General features: G+C 40.1%; 1 protein-coding gene across 1 annotated transcript in view; it reads right to left on the bottom strand.

Annotated features, from left to right (window-relative positions):
- The window catches only part of rab2a (RAB2A, member RAS oncogene family), a 29969-nt gene extending 9460 nt beyond the window's left edge, over positions 1-20509 (bottom strand). Inside the window, exons 1-6 of the mRNA XM_031310357.2 lie at positions 20245-20509; positions 10478-10549; positions 8352-8419; positions 5488-5570; positions 3487-3579; positions 3021-3132 (exon numbers count right to left, since the gene is read on the bottom strand). Coding sequence (XP_031166217.1) covers positions 3021-3132; positions 3487-3579; positions 5488-5570; positions 8352-8419; positions 10478-10549; positions 20245-20290 — 474 coding nt within the window. The 5' untranslated portion in view covers positions 20291-20509. The remainder of the gene's footprint in view (positions 1-3020; positions 3133-3486; positions 3580-5487; positions 5571-8351; positions 8420-10477; positions 10550-20244) is intronic.
- Positions 20510-23273: the final 2764 nt, after the last annotated feature.

Here is a 23273-nt window from a genome sequence, read left to right as displayed (position 1 = left end):
GATAAAACATGGAGAAGGAGAAAAAAAACATTTAGGGAAAGGAAAAACTAGAGGAATCGTAACAAGTAGAGAAGATCTTAAGAAGACGGAAAAAAGAAAGGACTAGAGGTGACGAGCATGAAGAGTTAAAAAAAAGTAGCAAAGAATGGAAAGAGATAGAAAAAGTAAGATAAAAATGAGAGAAGTAAAAAAAAATAAAAAATAGACAAGAAAACATAAAAGAAAGACAAGAAATAAAGAAAAATAACGGGTCTCAAGGAAGGGAGGACGTAAGGAAAGATGAAAGGATGGGAGATGAGACCATGAGAAGATGCTTACAGGAATCTCTCTCTAAGGACCATCCCATCAGCCCGGTGTCCACCCACAGAACCTGACGACAAACCTAGCGCACTGATTGGCTGCTGGATGTCGCTGAGGGGAGGCGGGGTGGAGGTTATGAATATGTATGAAGTATAACTGGCTGATATACTGCTGGAGAGAGAAAGGGAGATGATGGAGAAGAGGGAGGAGGGGAGAAAGAAATGAATGGAAGAGGGCAGGAGGAGAAAGGGGAGGAAGAGATGTTTGAGGAGGAAACGGAGGGGAGGGGAGGGGGTGAAGGAGGATGGGAGGGAGGTAAAGAGCAAATGATGGACGTCGAGGGATGAGAAGGAGAGATGAAGGGAGGCGAGGAGCGGTATCAGGAGGATTCAGAGGACACTAATGAGACAAATATATCTCACACACACACACACACACACACACACACCCCTCCCCCTCATCTTAACCCCAGTGAGCGCTCTACTCAACAGTGATGTGGGTGTTTGCATGATATAGGCCAGGCAAGCGAGGGTAGAAAAAAATCAATGTAAACAAACACACACACACTCTGCAGTGCCCCCGGCTGGCATGCTGTGCAGGATGGGATTATTTATGTGATTGGATAAGTGAGAAAGGAGTCCCCGAGGACGACGCCATGCATTTATTACACACACAACAACACCCGGGGTGTGGCTCTGCGAGGGGCGGAGCAGTGAGCTTCATGATGCTAATGTAAAGCTGGCAAGGTTAGGCTCCAGCATGGTGAGCCATGATGCTACAGGTAAACAGTCAAGTCAACGGCAGGTTTTTGTGACAGTGTGATAGTCTATTTAGAGAGAGCATTTAGACTACATACAAACAAGGTAGTACAATAAACTACAATAGGTGAGATTGAGTTAAGAAGCTAACAAATAAGACTGATTGTATATTTATCATCCATCCCAACACAACTCTGTTCACCGTTCAAGACTGCACTGTGGTATTTATCTTTTAATGGGCACAAACTAATATTCCATTCATAATACACACCCAGCAACACATCAGTTTTCTGATTTTGGGCTACTGTTGTTGTTTCCACAGTGACAGAGCACTTCAGTTGTGGTAATGAGGAAGGTAGTGCTCTAGCTACCATTGAGAACAACAAGGTAAATGTCCTCTGCATCATTTCTGGGAATTAGAATGTTTTGTTCTTCCTGTGAATCCTGCTAAGGCATTCTAAATACAGTGTGGGAATGGCGGACTCCGCCACTACCAAATACCACTATTATACAGAGAGGTAATGACTGAATGTTGATACATTGAATAACCATGCTAGCCGCTCTATGAGACTGTACTTAGGCAGTGTTTTGAGGTTATACTAACATCGCTATGCTAACATGCTCACAATGACAATGCTAACATTAGGATGTTACCAGGCATAATGTTTACCATGTTTGCCATCTTAGTTTAGTGTGTTAGCATGCTACAATTTTGGACAAAATTACCAGTTTTGGACAAAATTTAAATTTTGAACTGATAATGGCAACAGAGGAAATGTCAGGGAATCAGTACGATCCATCCTCTGTGGAACATGAATGTCTGTCCAAACTTTCACGGCAATTTATAAAATAGTGGTGCTTAGGGCTTTTAAACAGCAAGCATGTAAGGACATTCACAGAAAGTATGACAAAATGGGTAAATTAATCATTAAAGGAACACGCTGACTTATTGGGACTTTAGCTTATTCACCGTAACAACCAGAGTTAGATAAGTCCATACATACCCTTCTCATCTCCGTGCGTGTTGTAACTCTGTCTGACGCCTCTGACGCCCCCACCGCTAGCCTAGCTTAGCACAGATCCTGGAGGTAACCGGCTCCAACTAGCCTACTGCTCCCAATAAGTGACAAAATAATGCCAACATTTTGGCGTTATTTTGACCTGCTAGGCTATGTAAGGGTATGTATGGACTTGTCTAACTCTGGGGTTACTGTGAATAAGCTAAAGTCCCAATAAGTCGGCGTGTTCCTTTAAATGTGATTTTTTTTTTTTACAGGTTTATTGTTTGCTGTGGGAGTTGGGACTCATGACCTCAGTATTTCCAAAGTCCTGGATACAGCCCTGGAGGGGCTCTATGTCTTAATATCAAAATATACAATGAAGAGTGATAAATGAAAGTTGGGCTTTAAGACTCACTGTAACAGGAAAAACATGCAGACCACTGAGGTGTCATAGGCATGGCCTGTAATTGACACATCGGCCAGTGAACGTTTAACTAAATGTAAACTCACCAATGAACATTCTAACTAATAACGAATCATGGCTTGGTGATAGTTAACACATCCTGACATATTCAAAAATTTAGTCTAGAGGACTAACTTCGGCTACAGATGTCAACGGGCAGCACTAATATCTGTGAAACAGCAGATAATGTGTGTGAAACTCTGGTATGGCCCTTCTTACGAGAAAAGATTTACAGTATATGTGAGGAAAAAGCTGTTAGCATTAGTGTTTACCTGCAAGGAGTAGTAGGTGGAGTTTATAGAAGTGTGGAACTCAGACAGGTACAGGTAAGCTGTCAATTAGTGAAGTGATGCTAAAACAAATGTGTAATTTTCTGGCACTTTACTTATCATTCTATTTGTCTATATAACGCAAAAAAACTTGTCACTTTCAAAATGTAGCCTGTAGTGTATGTGTGCATGGGTATATCTATGTGTATGTGTGTCTAAGTATTATTACCTCCTCTACATTAGAGGCAGTCTTGGCTGAAGTCTCCATGAATATGAGGCCATGTTCTCTGGCAAATGCTTCACCTTCCTCTTTCTTCACCTCTCTCCTCGACTCTAGGTCACTAAAAACACACACAAACACACGCATTAATACAATGACATAATGTATTTTCAATGGTCAGCTAAGAGTAGAAAGATGTGCATTTCTATCGCCAGCAGGCTTTTGACATATACGTTATCTTACACAACGCTATGTTATGCAGGCACAGAATGAGCCAGAAGTATTGTAAATAATCAGATCTGAATTCCTCACTTAAAAATGCCTAAATTATGTATTTAACTTACATAAGTGTAGAACAGTTGGATGTATTTAACTTTGAACAAGCTACAGTGTTAAGGTAGGACCAGCCACACATTGTTGATGGTCCCGTCTACTGTAGGACAGGATTTAACCATCACTATGTCATGCAACTTACCTCTTGTTGCCAATGAGCATGATGACCATATTGGAGTTGGAATGTTGGCGAGCGTCCTCTAACCAGGTCGTCAAGTGATTAAAGGTGTCCCTTCTGTTAAAACAAACAGAACCTAGTTTCAATCTACTTTCACATTGATAAAACAAAAAGACAAACATCAGAACCCTATCATGAAAAAGCTTTACAGAATACACATTGATATCAGATTTGACTTTCCCTTGTATGGTGAATGATGCTTCCTCTTGCAATGTTTACAACGATTTAAAGGTCCCATGGCATGAACATTTCACTTTATGAGGTTTTTTAACATTAATATGCGTTCCCCCAGCCTGCCTATGGTCCCCCAGTGGCTAGAAATGGTGATAGGTGTAAACCGAGCCCTGGGTATCCTGCTCTGCCTTTGAGAAAATGAAAGCTCAGATGGGCCGATCTGGAATCTGCTCCTTATGAGGTCATAAGGAGGAAGGTTACCTCCCCTTTCTCTGCTTTGCCCGCCCAGAGAATTTGGCCCACCCATGAGAAAGAGAGAGACATCATGGCTTGCAAACGAGCGAAACATGGCAGTTGGTCAAGGCCACACCCCCACCCTCCACCTTGCCCCCCCCCCACTCACTCACTTAAGAGCTATTTTTATTTGAATGCGCTGAATCCTAGGTAGATCTGAACAGAAACACTTTGCAATGGCCCTTTGTTCTAGTTTACTGTCCTCAAACAAGACATACTGTCCCTCTAAAAAGGTCCATGGTGCCCCCACACAATTTTAAACAATATTAAAAATCAACTCCATACCAGAAAGTCAACTGACTAGATTAGAGCCAAGAAGCCCAGGATTCTACTTGTGAGAAACATGAATATCCACACAAAATCTATCGACCTCAGGCCAATCTTTCTTTGACATAGAGAAAGCTGTTGGAGGGGAGATTTTGACCTGAAAGTAGTGCTGGACAAAAGGTCACAGGGTTATGACAATCATTAAGAATCAACCTCTGGAGACTATGAAGATCAATAACAAATCTATGTCAATCTGGCCAGTAGTTGTCTTTATATATATATATATATATATATATATATATATATATATATATATATATATATATATATATATATATATATATATATATATATATATATGACATTTGAATTGATGGAAAGACTGACCAGCTGCTAGTGGGGTTTGAAAAGAGAGGCAGCTAATAACCAATTTACACTTCAGATCTGATCTAAAAAGCTCAGTGAAATGCATCCAAGAAGCATTCAAGATAGATTTGAATCAGATTGGGTGACATTTCCTCTTGTGCCATCGGCAGCTCAGAATTTACACTTATTCTGTGAAATATCTCAAAATGTCCTCAATGGATTTGCACAAAGTTTGATTCAGACATCCATGGTTCACAGACGATAAATCCTAAAGACGCTGGTGATCCTTGTACTTGTCCTCTAGCGCCTCCATGATTGAATTGACCGCCATTAAATTGGGTTCACACATTCATAGCTCCACCATCAGGTCAATTTTTCTCCAATACTTTACAACCAAATACCTGCAAAACTGTTGATTCCCATCAACCTCAGCTGTCCTTTGAGTTTAGTGGTAATTAGCAAATGTTAGCATGCTAACACACTAAACTATGATGCCGAACATGGTAAACATTATACCTGCTCAACATCAGACATGTTAGCATTGTTATAGTTAGCATTTTGGTGTTAGCATTGCATCTGTGACCTTCTGGAATGCATATTTTTTTGGTGCAGCTATAGGTGTACCAAAAACTCAAAAACATCAAGCTAACCTACAATATTTGTCCTATCACAATTTGCTCTCATCTTGCAAGTGGCAACTTTCCATGGTGAGGAAAGGATGCTTGTATTAGGACAGGTTGATGTCAAAGTCAGGGCACAGTTGTATCATTGTTTCTCATTGTACAGTAGCATCCAACTTCACAACGTTCCTGAACGCAGCTTGGCTACAAAGTGTGTAGGGGTCCGTCTGATTGATTTTATTACCTTGTGATGTCATAGACTAGCAGAGCTCCTGCTGCTCCTCTGTAGTAAGACCTGGTGATGGACCGGAACGACTCCTGACCAGCCTGCAGAAACACATACATATATTAATAAACAGAAATTGAAATCTGAATAATTGAAATGACCACAGACGACTGCTGATCCTTTGGTTTTCTAACAGCCCCAGACAGCAGGAGTCTGATGCTGGCTTAACAGGCCTCATCTTTCTGTCCTACAGGTCATCCTCACACCAGTCCTGTTCTCTACGAGTCCCGTTTATCGAGCCTAGTCCCATAAATGTTCTGTACCAGTCCTGATTCTCCAGCACAGTCTGGCTCCGGGTTTTCAGTGAGATGGGGAGAGGACAGAGCAGAGCCTGTAATTGGATACAATGGAGTTCTCTCTTTCTTTCTCCATCTATCTGTCACAATCCCTTTCTTTTTCTCTGCTCGTGTGCATAACCTCCCAGTTTCCTTAATTGTGTACAACATGGACGGTCCCATCAGTGCAGCTGCAGTGTCATATAGTGTCATATGGATTCAACCTGTAGTATTTACTGTATGTCTGTTTAACCTACCAGATTACCTTGTTCGTTCACTTCCCCTTCCATTACCACCCCTCATTGTCTCACCTCTACTGTCTCTTCCATGCATCACTCATCTTTCCATTCTTTCTCTATAAATCCCTCGGCCTCCTTCTTTCCATCACTCCTTTCACCATCTTGCGCTCTTACCACCCCCCTGCCATGTCTATTCACCGTCTGTCTCCGTCCCATGTACAGTAACAATGTTGTCTGTGTTTCGTCCAGGCCAGGGTAGAAAACAAAACACCGCTCTATCCTAGCAGCTGCAGCCCTGCGCTGCTCTGACCTCATCTGAAAAACCAGACAGCCAGTCAGAAACACAATCAGTCGGTGAATCATTAAGCAAGTCAGAAGACCAAGCTGCTACTTGTCACCCAGGAACCCAGTCTGTTGGTCAATGAAGCAGTGAGACATCTAGTCATCCAGTCACTGAGCCGGGTAGTTAAGACACCCGTTCAGAGGGTCCAACCAGTCAGCCAGAGGACCAGCCAGTGAACCAAACAGCTAGTTAGACGGCCACTAGAACAGTCAGTCATTCAGGGAGCGGTCAACCAGTCAGTAATGCTGTTAGTGAATAAATGATAAATAAGGGTGATAGAGAGGGAACGCTGCGTCTGGCTGCCATCTGGCCTACATAATTGTGCGCACAAACACACATACATGCACACACCCTTATTCATATGGCATGTGCAGCCTGCACAAAGATCCGACTTGGTTGCTCCAGCCATTTGGTGGTGGTGGTGTATTGTACAAGTCTAGTAAGCGTCAGTGAGCACCGTTGGTTTTCATTTTGACCATCTAATCAGGGACTGTACAACACCTGGACAACCAGGAGAAGACAATTAAGTAACTAGTAGGATAGAAAACCCGCAGTAGGCGCTGAGTTTGGAAAAGCAGGACTGACATCACTGCTGTGGTGCTTCTCCTCTCACGCTGGGAGCAGTGTTTCTCCATGGAGCTCTAACTCCACCTGCTGGTCAACTGGTGAACTGCATGGACAGGAAACCATAGGACACTGACCCAATGGTCTTAATCACACATCCTTTTTCAGGGTCTGTCCCAACACCCGCACTAGCAGTCTTGGGCAATTAGGTGTGTTTACAGGTCGGCACCACGGTCTGCCGTACCACACCAGTCCAGTTGTTGGTGGCTATGCACCTATAAGGGTTTTTAGGACCCTGATTTACAGAAAGTTTATGACATGCTGAATTCAGCCTGAATCTTATTATAAACTTGTTTTATCAGTTATTGTCAGTTATTTATTTCTCTCTTCAACTGGAAAACTTGCATGTTTTTTTGGTTTTCATTCGTTTTGAGAGATTTGTCTAAAGCTGAAACTTTGCTTTAAGTCCTAAAAACAAGGGAGACAACATGAAAGATGTTGCCAAACCAATTACAACATTTGGTCATAGACCAGGCCACTCCCAAGTATATTGTTTTTCATGAATCTAATTCTGTCATTCATTCCAGATCCTTTCTGAAGACTTCGATTCGTATTTACATCAAAATGAATTATTATTTAAGAATAATAATGTGTCATTACAGAATTACAGGTTAAACTTAAAGTGTAATGCCTGCAGAGATCCATACATTTACAGCCTTGCATTTAACTCAGCGTTTCCCACAGATTCGAAAGCAATTTGACCTCGACAACCCAACTGCATTTTACCGCAAACTTGCGACTAGTTAACTTTCTGAAGCAGGCGCAATCGCTTGTTTGCTAAGAGTCGGGTCGGTGATTGTGAATGTGTGATCGTGTAAAGGTGTTCACGAGATAGATACCAACCTTTCGTGAACTAGTGAATTTCGCCTGCCGTCTTCTCTCCTTTATGGAGACAGACGCTGTGTGCGCGGTGAGCTCAATGGGGTTTTAAGCCTCCAATGTCGCCTTACAGGCAGCTAACCCTCACCTTAACACTAACATAACTTCTTTGACATAACCATTGCCGCGCTGCCTGGAAGGTGATGTTGGGGGCTAAAAACACCAAACACCGCACGGTGGGAGGAGCTGTGTGTGTGTATGTGAGCGAGACACAAGTGACAGAGACGGAGGAGAGCAGGGAAAGGAAATGCAGAAGAACGTGTTTTAAATAGCGTTTAAAGAAAAGTATTAATAATGAAACGCAATGTGCGGTGGCCGGTGTTGATAGTGAGGCGCACCGCCACACATTAGTCTATGTGTGGGAAACACTGACGCATTCATTTAAGATTTATTTAGGTCTTTTTACAGAGCCATGGATATGCTGCCACAATAAGGAAAGACTCCTTTAAAAAGATATATTACCGTATCCCAGATCTGCAGTTTGATCTGTTTGCCATCTATAGTGATCATCCTTGCTCCGAACTCCACACCTGGACAAACACAAACAGAAGAATGTGAATTAGTTACAATTAGGTGCTGACTTAATAAAAAGCCCTGGTGCTTATTCATGGGCCTTTTAAGTTTATTTATTATCTCAGGTGTCATAAAGAGCTCACATAAAAAACAACTGATTATGAGCATTATTAGTGGAGACTGGAACCTTATATCATAAAGAGTGAGTGACAGAAACAGGACAAATAGGGGGTATTTTGTAACGTATTATAAAGTGACGCTAGTTACTGTCTGGTCACAACAATTTTCGCACACTCACGTGGTGACACCCTGATGCATTTCCACGGTTTCCAATGTACGGTAAATATAGACTAAACATCACATACACTGACAGTAAAATCACATATCTACTTTACTTGGTCAGCTTCACTTTCACACCACAAACGAACAGCTCCAGTCTACTTGGAAGTGGACTGAGACCCCCCCCCCCCTAAATTACCTCAAACATGTCTTTGGCATTTCTGTATGGCAATTGTTTGTTACTTATTGCCCACCACATACACCAAAACTGATATAGCTGCAATAAGCAAAAGTAAGACTATAATTTTAGCCAATTCCAGATGAGTTGACAAGACAGAGATGCTGTTGAGATGTTGCTGTGTATAGCGCTTGACCACTGAACAAAACAGGATGTCCTAACATATACTTTTTATCTATCTGTAGCAATATTATAGAAATATACAGCAGTTGGAATGATTAAAGCAGTTAAAAGAAAGCTTTTTATTGCTATGTTGAAATCTCACGATAGTTGACAACATATAACCTTTGGTTGCAGTCCTTTGGTTCAGACAGTGCAGTAGTGTTGGCAGTAGTGTGGGCTGCACATGTGATGGGAGAATGGTGAACTCCTATTTAATGGGATGCTGGCAAATGATCTGTACATGTGATGGAAGAGTGCACTGTTGAATGTGCATTGTTATAATTCAATTAAAAAGGGCATACTTTTAACCAAAACATGCCATAAGCCTTTGTGTATTGTATTGTATCCCCACCCCCCAAATAAGTTCACTATTAGGAGGTACCATTTTTATGATTAAATAGTGGACAAATTCGCCAAATTCCCAAGCTTAAATTATCTCCTGTAGCTAAAGTAAGATTAAGAATGAGACTGGTCTCCTTATTCTTAAAAGGACAATTCCGGCACAAAACGAACCTAGGGGTTAATAACAGATGTGTACCCACTCGATCGTTCTCTGGGACATGTTTTCATGCTAATCGAATGTGTTTGTAGCTTGAAACAAGCTAGCGCGGACCGCTGATTAGCTTACAACGCTAGTATTCAGGGCACAGGGAAAGTAAAAACAAATCGCTATTTATACCACTAAAAAGGCTCAAAATATCACCACACTTCAACGGTAGCATAATGATGGTCCCTAAATGTTAACCGAACCATTGAGAACATTGTAAGTGTACAGACAGTTTATTAAAAAGATAGTTTAGAAAGACAGTAGCTCCCAAGGCGGCGGCCGCCTGTATACGAGAACGCTATCTTTTGGTGATATTTTGAGCTTTTTTAGTGGTATAAATAGCGATTTGTTTTTACTTTCCCTGTGCCCTGAATACTAGCGTTGTAAGCTAATCAGCGGTCCGCGCTAGCTTGTTTCAAGCTACAAACACATTCGATCCGCATGAAAACATGTCCCAGAGAACGATCGAGTGGGTACACATCTGTTATTAACCCCTAGGTTCGTTTTGCGCCGGAATTGTCCTTTAACATGCAGTGATTCCTCTATCTTCCAGGAGCGGTGTGCTGAGTTAAATGGAATTTGATCTGTGTAAATGTTGGGGTGAGCTCAACTTTGCTTATCTGAAACAACATTATGTTTTACTGTGATAAAGGTTAATGATGTCAGCAACCTAAAGCTTTTAAATCAGCTCCACATGTTGAGCCTGTTGGCACCAGCTGTACTGACTTTGCGTTGATTTCTAACACTGTGTGCAATTAATAAAAAATGGTGATATTTTATACATTTCATGAATTTATTACTACTGATGATGTTAATTCAGTGCTGAATGCGTGGGACAGGCGTGCTTACCGATAGTGAGATCGTGAACTGGCTGAAACCTCTTGTCTGTGAACTGTAGTAATAGACATGACTTCCCCACACCTGAAAAACAAACACACACCACATTACAGAGGGTCTTAAAGCTGCAAGACTGGAACAGAGATTATAGAGTCACACATACTGCACAAGCATGAACACAGCCCAGATTCATTTTCAAAAGGTGTCACGTGCTGAGAATAAAATACCACACAAGCCAACATCAATATGAAATCTATTACTTTTCCAAGCTCTGAACTCCCACACAGCGCGGAGACACTGCTGTTTGTAGGTGACAACACTCTGCAGGAAGTTACAGATGTAGAACAATAATCAATGACTTTCAATTCATTCAAATTAAACATGGGATTATTGGAGTCATCATCGAGTTCAAACAACCCCTACAAGGAGCTTACGCTATTTCACCAACCGAGCTGTAGTCAGCTCAGTTAACCTGAGCCAAGTGTTAGCGAACTAACCAACCAGCTGGCTGGCTTTGTAAGTGCGATGCCACTGTGGGCACTGGTGGTGAACCTGCTGCACATACGACAGATAGTTCTGAATGTCGCAGATGGCTACAGATCCACACACACTCAGATGGACGAAAATAACAGTCATGTCACAAGGTTTCACATTCCATTTTTTTTTTTTTTTTTAAAAAAAGGTCCAATATGTAATGTATTTACTGTAATAAATCCAAAAATGACCCCAATGCGTCAGATATTAAGGAAACATGTTAAGAGTGAGCACAGGCTTTTATGACTGTCAATATAGCCAGTATCTAACGTTAGCTACTCCGCTGTGCTGTGGAGTAATGTCTGGCTATGTGAGACAAGCTTCTAGCAACATTGCTGGATGCTCCGGTATCAGCCTGGCAACCAACGTGAACTTCGAGTCTGGCGGGGGCGGGGGGGGCGACGACTCTCTCCAGTATTTTGAATTTGTACTCCAGTAACAAAATTTTATTTTTAAACACTAGCTGTCAGTATTACATATTGCTTTAACTTTCAATGACAAGAACAAACTAACATAGTGGACCATTGGATTACCAAGTCAGTGAATTATGCCTCCAAATATATAATCAAAACTAATTCTAATAGCATTGTGAATAATTTGTGGAAATGCTGTATGTCAACAGATTCTCAGAAGCCAATAGATACAAAAACAGTGAGCGGTTACTTCCTTGATTACTTAAGAATGTTTCCATGTCTATTTAAGACTAGATGTTTTGTGTTCATAAAAAAGGGAATCTTTACGAAAATCCAGTATAGTGCTTCAGTTTTAAATGTGCAGCTTCTAAGAAAGGACAAAAGTGTCCAGTAGATGGTGAAGGTTGTTATTTAATGCTCATTTTACAGACGTGGGTTTAAGCTAAGATGAGTATTCAGAGGTTTGAGTTTAGGGAGCATGTGTCAACAAGCAATGGATGGGAGAAGGGGGTGGGGGCGAGAAGAGAGGAGAAGGATGCTAATGAGATGGCCAGAAAGAGAAGCTGACAGACATTCAAGGAGGGGACAGAGAGGGACGTGGTCTTCCTCCTTCATGGTTTCTAATGGTTACCATTGCCAGGCAGCGGCGTTGCTAGGCAGGCATCATCATGTGATGATAATGATAAGAGATGGAGGGATCGCAAGGAGGGCAGCTATATAGGAGCTGTAACTAACAGGTCGTCATCAACTCCATCACACTTGTTGGTGCAGTCAACAGACACCTGCTTACAATATACGTTTACTACCAAAGCTCAATGGCTATCGAAGAGAAAACATTACGCTAAATTAGACACAATAAAAATTAACAGACCATTCTAGCATAGCACAATTTCCCATTTCTAGCTAAGGGGTAACAGCATGACGCCCTGTGGTACAGAAATGGTGACAGTGGCTACAATCAGTCATAATCAGTGGAGAATCATGTGATATGTTACAGTGCAGGGTCTTTCCTACAGCTTCTAGTTGAGGTAATAACGCCTCCCCATACCAGAAGTCATATCATGCATAGGTCATTCAAAATGTGTAAACACCCGCTGGGCAATCAGAAAACAAAAAGCCAACCAGGTGACTGAGTGGCTGGTTAGAGACAGGTTTACTTGATGGATGATTGACAATTAAATGAATTTCTCGGCTCTGGCTAAGCAAACACCAGTCTGATTCAACAGAAAAGACTCATGAGATAAACACCGGCCAACATTCTGCTTTCCTTTCACTCGACTGTAAGTGGTAGACTGCAAATCTACATGCTAACTTTAAAAAAAAACTTTGACTAAACTTTAATATTAGCCATGAGCTCGATGTTCCTCAACGGCACATCTTTAGCCCTTTAAAAGTTTGGTTTAGATACAAAAACAGTGAGCGGTTACTTCCATGCTAAAAAACAAACACTTAGAAGCATTAGGAACACAAAACAGGTTTGGTGCAGCAGCAGCTCCACTAAGACCTGTTGAACTTCATCCTTAGGCAATGTCTGAAGGGAAGGTCTCTACTGAACACCTAGAAAAACATTTTTAGTGTGAAACAACAACGTGTTACAATACTTTGTTACTGGCACCAACAGTAAAATGCACCACACCAAATTAAGCTTTTAGAGATGAATCATATCTTTTACACTTAAAGCAGCCATATTATGCTCATTTTCAGGTTCATAATTGTATTTTAAAGTTGTACCAGAATAGGTTTACATGGTTTAATTTTCAGAAAACACCATATTTGTGTTGTACTGCAGTGCTCTCTCTCACTGCTGCAGATCCTCTTTTCAGCTGGTCTCTGTTTTAGTTACAGAGTAAGACCTCTTTTCTTCTTCTTCTTCTGTACTATCTTTGATTGCACTGCACATGCCCAGTAGCTCAGATGTAGATCATGTCAGCTAGCTAGCTCCATAGACAGTAAAAGAAAGGCTGTTTCTACAACTTCGGTCAGTTACAAGGCAGGATTAGCTGGGAGACTTCTAAATGAGGGCGCACATGGAAGTAGTTCTTTTGTAGATTATGGTGAACTTGTGTGTGTTGTAGCAGTGCTTTGCTATTGAGAACGAGGTAGCAAAACAGCATGGATGGATTTTTTTCAAAGTTTGTATGTGTGTGGAAGCACCAGAGACACAACATAACACCCCAAATCCCAGAAAAAGTGATTCTTTCATAATATGGGCACTTTAACTGATAGACTCAAGTCTAAACTCAAACGCCCATATTCAGATTGAAATTTGAGTTACTGCTCGTGTAATTATTTATCCTGTTTGTATTGGCTGTGAAATTGTTCTGGGTTGTTTTAAGAGCAGAACAATATTCTGTACTGAACAGCACAAACATGAAGAGACCGATCTGGAAACATTTGGCAATCCAAACATAAACCAGAGCTTTGTTCTTCATACAATGACACTTGGTCAATGCAATTTAACTGGAGTTTGGATTTGTCAGTTCTAGAAAGCTGGCTGTAGCTGTGGGCACAGCAACAAGTCCTTTAGCGCAACCAGGTAAAATGCAGGAGTATCCATCGGGCATCCATTGAACATGTTGTCGTAATTACGGTTATTAGAGGAGAACATGTAGGCCAGTGAAAAATTAACATCTCTTGTATGTTGTGCTTTGTTTTATGAAAGATGGTTGATTAAGTTAAATTAGTATCACAATTTCATTTCAGCCATAACGATATAAGTAGCTATACTTATGAAGACTAAAGGCTCGTCTACACAGCAGGTGTTTCAGTCATGTGTTTCAGTCTTTCGTCTCATGATATGCTATACACTGACAGATATGCTATACACGTGTAACCACGACCGAAGCATATTTTTTACACTTTAAGTCTTTTTTTTCCCCCCCTTCCGTTTTATTTGAGTAACTACAGTGCTTGTGTGTGGGATTTAAGCGCTGCCAAAATACAGGTGACCTAGGGTTGGGTGGTATATTGACTTTTTAAATTATATCAATATATTTTCAAACAAGGATATGGGAAAGACAATTCCTTTTTAATTCCTCCGTTTATATTGATATAGTTTGATGTTTGCGTTACATAACCAATTTTTTTTCCGTAAAGCTGTGCCAGTGCATCTAACTCACACACTCCGCATAACCCCGCCCCAGTCCTACAATAAGGGTTGCCTGATCCCCCGGGGCCGTAAATACGATCAGCCAGTTTGGGCCAGTACTCCAAAAAGTGAGTGAGTGGGAATGTCATTCGTTTTTGACATTTTGTCATGAACCAAAGTGTTGTATTTGCTGAAAGTTTGACCTGCTGGTGGCAACAGATGAAAAGCCAGAGTGCACCCTTAGGAACCTTGAATGTCTGTACCTAATTTCATGGCGATGAAGCCAACATTTGTCAATATACTTCGCTGTAGACAACCATGGTGGACTAATCAACCGACCGACACTGGCATCCCTACAAGTCCCAAGTGTGGCTAAAAAAAATACAAATGACATGAAAATGAATCTAATGATAATCAATACAATCAACAAAAGAACCAATCCAAATTTAGTTTGTGCTTCTGTTTGGGGTGTGTCTAATAGTGCCTTAATATGCAGAGGTGATTTCAGAGGCAAAGCACTTGTTGTCAGAAAATGAAAGCCTATTCCATGTATGTTTAAGAAGGGGCTTTCAAGATAGAAAGTCAATGGAAACAATGTCACTTTTTTTATTGACGGAATAAGGCATCAATAAGAAGTTCATTTTGGCAGGGTGTTCCAGGTGGTTTTACTTCATTTACATTAATCAATGACCTGTGCTGCTGATGTGTTGGAGTGTTCAGCAGGCCAATAAGATACTGCTCTGCTCACTTGCAGCAGTAACCTGAAGCTTGGCAAGGTCAGCAGATAGCACAGCATTCCCTGCTGGGGAATCTGACAGAATGTCTGCCCAGATGAACAATGAATTGAGTAGGGCTGTGCTCGATTGAAGGAATTCGTAGTTGACTAACACTCATTCAATTGTATCGACTAATCGATTAGTTGATTTAATCAACAGATCTGTAAATCTGAGTTTCTCCGCAAAGAGTCATGCAAAAACTTTAATTCTTGTGTTTACCAGAGATGTGCTCGTACGTTTCTTGGAAATAAGTCATTCAGCATGAAAAAAGCATAAAACATGACTAATCGACTAAAGAAATCTTAGTTGACTAAGACCAAAACGACCGATTAGTCGACTAATCGACTAAGAGGGGGCAGCCCTACTATTGAGGTGCCTATAAGCATGACAATTGACCTCCAGCCAGCATACTTGAGCTGCCTAATGACAGTCAAACTGACCCTATGTTCCAGTAGAACTACATGAAGCAGGTAATTTAAAAAATAAATCTGGCTCCTCTGGCACCACCTACAGCCTGTAGTGTGATTTGCAAAAATCCACCGCTGCACCAATCAGGGCCAGGGGGGGAGGGTGTCTAACTGCGTGTCAATCACTGCTCATGCACACGCTTTCATTCTCCCTTGTGGGGGGAGGGGCTTAGGAGACCGTTTTGGGCTTTAGTGGAAAGGGGGGAGGGACTGAGAAGTTGTCGATGTTCAAATTTTTTGGCTAAGTCCTGGATCTTTGCAATCCTACCTACAGCACCTTTAAATACTAGGGAGTTGTGGTACCTGAAAGTCCAATCTTAAAAAAAAAAAAAAAAAAAAAAAAACACATTAATACGGGGCTTCCTGTGGTCAAGAGGTCTTAAATGCTGGCCATGTAATCACAATGCTGCCAGTTCAAGTCCGGCAGGGGACTTTTGTTCCCCCCTCTCACTCTAAAACCATTGGCCTTGTTCCAATCCAGATTAACACAATTTTGATCCTCAAAACACTAATGTATAATACAGAATACCGCCTTGGCTATGAGGCTGTTAGCAGAGTTGATCTGTCTAAGTCAGGTCATATGACAGCTACTGAGCTTCCTGTTGCTTATTACTAGTGTAGTACGCTTACCTAACCACATACACTACTCAGAGAGCTGATTAACACACTGGATAATAAAGCTAGAATATGACAAGGAGAAATGCTATAATGAATGAAATACACTGAAAGGATGACTTTATACCATCATGACCGGAAGATGTCTTGCCAAGTTGGGCTGACAAGACACATTTGTGTGTAGATATTTCTAATCAAATGTATATATGGACATGTCTAGTTTTGGTTTAGCTTTTATTTTGTTCCAGTTGTAGTTTTAAAAAAAATCCCAAAGAACTCTAGTTCCATCAGAGTAATGTCTGTGCTCCTGCTAGTTACCAGTGATCCACAATCCACCACAAAATTCTGATAACAGGGTCAAATCTCTTTAAAAAAAAGTAGTAGGTCTCTGAAAATGTGCAGATCTAGAGGCAGTGTTTCATAGAACAGTCTACTGAAGGTTTAAACAGAGACTATAATTTTCTTTCAGAGTCACTCCGTCTTTCTCCCAACCAGATCTGTGGACAGGCTGGCTGGCGGCCACTGGCAGAAAGAAAGAAAATCCAACCTAAAACAGAATTGACATCTTCATTTTTATTGACCAGGATCAAGAAATCAAGAGTTCAATCAATACTGACTTACTTCTATAAATCCCAGCTACTGCCTTAGTCACTGCAAAGCGGCACTCTTGAATGTTTGAATTTCTTTAAGTATTATTTGGGGCTTTTTTTATGAGACAGCATACAGTAGAGAGCTGAGAGGAAAAAAGAGGGGAGAGAGGATGAATGACATGCAACAAATCTCACCAGCCGGACTCAAAATGAGGACTTGCAATCATATGGGTCTAAGCGTCTTAACCCATTAGCCTACCAGGATGCCCCAGTATGCCCCAGAAAGGCTCAATGACAGGAATACGTATATGTGTTTACAATGACCAGAACACAGTGAGTTGAAAGGATTATTTTGGATTAGAACTTTCCCGATTATGTCACACAGATTTACCTTTTCAGTCGAAGGATCTAGTAAAATACCTGAGGTATACCTCTAAAGGTAAAGCAATACAATAACTAGTTAAGGTAATGCAACTGGGAACAAAAGCGTTTGCAACTAATGGCTTAGAATAAAAAAAAAAATGCTAGATACAAATACAAGGCTTAATACATGTCAGACATTTAGGTGTACACCAAAACAATGGTGTATAACGGTGTCAGCAAAGAAGTTTTTTCTTCCGTCCCAAAATGTTGCCTGTGCATCGAACCTTTAAAACGTTTATCTACTTCATCTGACTGACTGGCGCTGGATCGTCTTCATTCTGTGTGTGCAGAGGCAATGCTTATCACATATCTGAGCCAATTAGATGAGTCAAATCATGGACTCTTCCTTCGCATTCACAACTATTTACTGCTGTTTGACCATTAACTATTCAAAATCACAACACTTGGTATGGTGAATGTAAGGGTTGGACTGTGACCTGGAGGGACGCCCAAGTCCTTTAAAAGCAGAAATATGAAAACAATGAATTCCTGTGAATAAGCATCTGTTGCCATACAGCTGGACCAGCATGGAGACCAGAGGTTTTTGTGGATGAAGCCGCTGGTCTTGTAAATTGGGGATTAACTGTTATTTGTTTTGGTGCATCAACATGGCAGTTACTAGAGTACAAACAGACACACCCAACTGAAACATTTCAAACTACTGCAAACCACGAATAGCCTCAGATAATGAAGAAAGATAACACCTAGCTGTACTAAGAAATAACCAGTGAATCTCGAGATAAGGAGTCCAAAAGAGATAAAGACCAGACATGTTATATTATAGAGATGCAAAATGCTGGCAAAAATGAAAAAATAAAAACAGACAAAATGAATTAAAATACATGTGATGATGCAAGTCAAACTGTAAAACCTTATAACATGTCTGCAACCACACCTCTAAAAGGTAAGAAGCTATTAGGTTAATAAATGTGACCAAGTCATAAAAAGGAGCTTTAAACAAAAAATTGCTTCTATTTATTTTAATTTTAAAATATATGGCAGGCAATGCTGAAATAATTCCTTCAAAGTAAATAAATAGTAAACTATACGTACTATTAGCATTTGTGAACCACTGATCAAAAATGATCTATTCTAATTTTTATCTAAAGTAAGTATTCTCAATAATAGGCTGGTACAGCTTTAAAGATGCTAAGCAAAAAAACAACAACTTTGGACTCTGGCACATACATGTTAGTTGTTTATTTTATTTTTTTCACCATTTTATGGAGTAAAACAAAATAAAAATATTACATAAAAAATAACTGTTTCCCAACTTTTTGGGGGGTTAGTGTCAACTTTGCTTTAACCTATGGAAAAAAAACTTCCAAATCAAGTCTCCTTCTCTATCTTATTGTCTAAAATGTGAGGCTTGTGTCAGGACGTATCTGGAATAACCAACTCACTTAACCATAATGAAATTACATAATTAGTTTAATGTATAAAAGAAGCTGACTGACTGCTTTTTCAGGCTTAAATTTCCCTTTGCAAACAATATGGCAGATAATATCCCTAAACACAATTCATCATCAAAAACCTGCTCGCATCATGAACAGTCATATCAGAATAATGAACACATGTAGGCTACACTCTATAGGCTAGTTTCCTGCCTGATATGATCTGTGTGTTTTCATGGTTTTAAGGGTTATTTAATACCTGTGAAACTGAAACTTGTCATTTTGCTAAAGATCCCTTGAAACCTCTAAAAAAAAAAAAAAACCTGGATCACAATTGACCAAATTAGATAAATGAACACTTCTTTAGATGCGTGCACTTTACACAGGACTGAGCAGAGTATTTCTGGTGTAGACATATATGTAATCAAGCTAGGACCTTGACTGCATCTCTCTTCAGCACTTGCTACTAGAGATAAACAACAACAGCAGGCAAAACATGTTTCGCAACAACACTGTTGTAAGCTTTCTAGTCCAACATAGTAATCACCTCAAATTAATTAACACATATGTGCATTATGAATCAATAGCTTCCACTATAATGATTTTCTTAGTTTGGACATCTATACTAACACTATAACAATTCCATAACAATGTAATTGTTGCTTTCTTCACTCAAAAACCTGATTGGGTCTTGGCTGTATATTCGGCCCAAGTCTTTGGTTTGGCTTCATGTATTGAATAATATTACTGTACATTGCTCACTCTACTTGAGGGACTGCTGTTAACCCTGTCTGCTATTTTAACACTGGCGCTACATCATTATAATACAGCAGTATTACAAATGCACCTGCTGTCATACAGCAAGCTAACTGAGCAGGCCGCTCATTAGGAAAGCAAGCTAACGTTAACATGGTCAGAAATAAAAACTGCTCTACGCCATTTTAGGGAATATTAGAGGCTTTAGCTTGGCGTTTTGGCCTTCTGTGACCAGAAGCTAAGCTAATGTAAACTTTGTTATTTGATGATGCAGTCACAACAAAAATATATGGTTATTATGATTATCTGGTCAATGTAACAATATTTAATGAGCCGTTAATGTGCTGTCGTGACAGCTGTTTGCTAATTATTTAGTGGAACAGCTAACGCTAGCTAGGCAGTTAGCTGGGCTAGCAAGCTGTGGCTAACACCCCCACCCTCGACGCAAGCGGACAATAGGCCCGATTCTGTCAACAACTGCTACGCTAAAGTAGGATAAGAATATCTTGTGTAGGGTGCCGGTGTATAATTCTCTTGACACTGAACGGGTGTTTAAAATAGTATCCAAATATGTTAACACTGTATAATTGGAGCTGTCATCCCAACCCTTGCGTCTCTGCTTTTACCACGTCATTGGACTATCCAACACTGCGGAAATACACCACTAGCTATGAGCTAGCTGAATGCTAACTGGCAGTCTAGCTGGCACTTGCTGCACCTTACCCGTGTCTCCGATGATGATGTATTTGAAGAGGTACGCGTACGCCATGGCCCCTGGTTTGTGCAGTCAGCTGTCTCGACCGTTACACCTTCGTTAAACCAACAGTGAACCGTGTGAAAAAGGTAGCTGACAGCTTGTTAGCCTGTTTTTCTCTGTCGGTGATGGGGCAGGAACAATAAACAGCCAGAGCCTCAGCTCTACGTCACACGGTCCGCCCTCGCCACGCTACAGTATGATGTCTTCAGGGTCTCCTCGGAAAATGTACGATGTGTTTAGTCACTCTGCTCTTTATTGAAATAAATAAATAAATAGAAATAGGTTGGTGTGGCACATTTCACACGTAAACCAAACGGCTAAGCCCTCTTTAAAAAGGCAACTATTTTATTGTAAGAGATAGACAAAAATTGTCATAAAACAAATATTGTCTTACAATTATTTAGAAACTAAAAATCACTTTGGTTGCCCCTAGTGGCTACATTGCTCATTGCAGCCCAGCACTCAAATTCAGTCAATACTTGAAATTGCAAAAGTCATGCTATTTTCATGATTTTGTTTTTGTGTCATCGGCTGGTATTTGGCTTTTAGACTAGGTTAACCTATGCAAATACAGTTTAAATGAACTTGTTTGGTTTGCTATAGCCTATTGCCTGTTACTGCCCGTTGAGAAACCAGTTGTTGACTGTTTGCTTACATGAAGCCAGTACGGTAATGTCACTATTGTATGTCACTATTGTACCAACCTAAGATATAAGTATACAGCATTAAGTTATTGCAACCTAGGTATCTCAAAGTAAAAAACAACAACGATATAACCACACTAAACGGAGTCATTTGTGGCAACAGTTTGAACAGTCTAAAAAAAGCAGCAAAACTTTTCTGCAGCTGAACTGTAGTGGCTCATCGTTTCCTGCAGGGAGAAGCAAAGTGCTGTGTAGTGCTAACACACAAAATAGAAATAGCTAGAGGGTGTGTGTGTATGTGTGTGTGTGTTAAAATCTACACAAAATGTAAAATCATTAGCAATGATATTCTCTAGAGAAATAAACAGTGAGGTTGTCATCATAGAATGGATCCTAACAATAGTAAAGTGAGGCACTATGGATTAACATCTGATCCTACTAAAGAAGGTTTTTGATATGCTTAATAGAGACTCAAAAATGTAATAATTGTTAGCTTTATGAGTTTGATTTTATATTGATACTGATGTGTCTACCTCAGACTCATGAGCTTCAGCTGAACTTGTAAAGACAATTTGACACAGAATGAGGACAGTGGATTAGGGATCTCTTCATGGCCAGGAAGGACAAGATGAACAATTAAAGCAACCAGTAACTCTTCCAATGTACATATGAGCATGTGCACATCATTGGCCGGTACTCTACAAGCATAATTCAAATCTGTATTATCTGCATATTGGAAGATGCAAATCATCAGTTCTATCTGTTACTGTTACACAGAGTCTGATTTGAGTTCACACGCCTACACAACAACTGTAAATGATCTTTTAGAGACTTTTTTTTAATTTTGTACAGGTCAGAAAATAGACATTGACATATTACAACACAGTGTAGTAGGCAAATACCATGGCACTGGCTATTACTGTGTGGGGCACAGCTGGGCTTTAGAGAGGCAAAGTCCCTCCCCTTCCAGTGGACCACCATTTCAGAAAAAAAAATATGTACAATAGTGAAGGGCGAGAGACCCTGTTTGAAATGATCCATGAATTACACAAAGATTATTTTGCAAGTATATGATATAAGACTGTGAAAATATGTCTTTAAAAAGACTGCACAGTTCAAAGTGCCAATGTGTTTCGTACTGGGACGTAAGGTTACTCACATGAGCAGGTGTTGCTCATTTTTTCAAATCCCGGCTGATAAAAAGACGCTTTATAAAAAACATCAGGTAAGATAACGTTACACGTGTTGCGGGACATAGCTAAGCTAGCTTTTTTCTTTCTTTCTTTTTTTAAATACATTTTATTCATCAATTCAATTATCAATTACAATCAATTACAATAAAAGCCAGATACGTTACAATACACAATACAAAGTTCAAGAGCAAAAACAAACAAAAAACACATCACATAAAATATACAAACACATAAAGAATCTATATAAACAAAAATACACAACACATTTCTGATTCCTAATCAGATCATTAATACATAATAAGTACATGTAGAACAATAAGTAATTGAGGGATGAAAACAAAATTATATTGTAAAAATATACAATTATAAGAGGATACACAATCATACTATAATTAAATGTGTAAATTAATTTAACAACAATATGAAATAAAGGATAAATAACCAATGTAGTGTTACGGAAGCTCATCAAATACATTCTTATAACCGTCTATACATTTGTTGCTTTTTTATTATTGATCAAATAAAGTGATTTAAGAATTGACTTAAATTCCACTGAAAAAAAGGGAATGAGGGTTGAGAACCTAAGAATTTAAGCTAAGCTAGCTAGCTAGAGAGCAAGCCGAGCAGCAAGCAAGGTGACGTTTATTGTGCGGGACGAGAGATGTAGTTCACTGAGCGATTTCACACAAAACTAAGTGGCACTATGACAAACTTACCTTAAATTGACAAATATTATATGTGTAATTCATGGCTCAATTCAAACGGGATAAAAGGTCCCATGAGGTCCACCAGAAGGGGAGGGACTTGACCTCTCTATGCCTGCATTCAGAACTCACCTATTTGTTTTAAGATAGAGGGTGTGTAACCATAGACTGTAACAGTCTACGTGTGTAACCGCACGGCTGAGGGCTTCAGGAGAGCAGTCTGCATTCACTGAAGCTAAGCTAATATTAGCTGCTGCATGGCTGCTTGTTTAACTATGTCTAGTTTTTGATTTCTACACACTCTTACAATGGGTTTTATGCAGATATCGAATTTCACTACTGCACGTTAGGCTGTGTACAATTGTAGGCTATTTGACGATAAATTAAGTTATTACTTTACTTCATTCCTACATTTTATTAATTCATTCCTCTTTCAAATGGCCTTGGTGACACT

The sequence above is a fragment of the Sander lucioperca genome, chromosome 9 (assembly GCF_008315115.2).
Source record: "Sander lucioperca isolate FBNREF2018 chromosome 9, SLUC_FBN_1.2, whole genome shotgun sequence".
Taxonomy (NCBI): domain Eukaryota; kingdom Metazoa; phylum Chordata; class Actinopteri; order Perciformes; family Percidae; genus Sander; species Sander lucioperca.
Note: the sequence above shows the minus strand (reverse complement) of the source record. Positions and strands in the feature narration are given on the sequence as shown.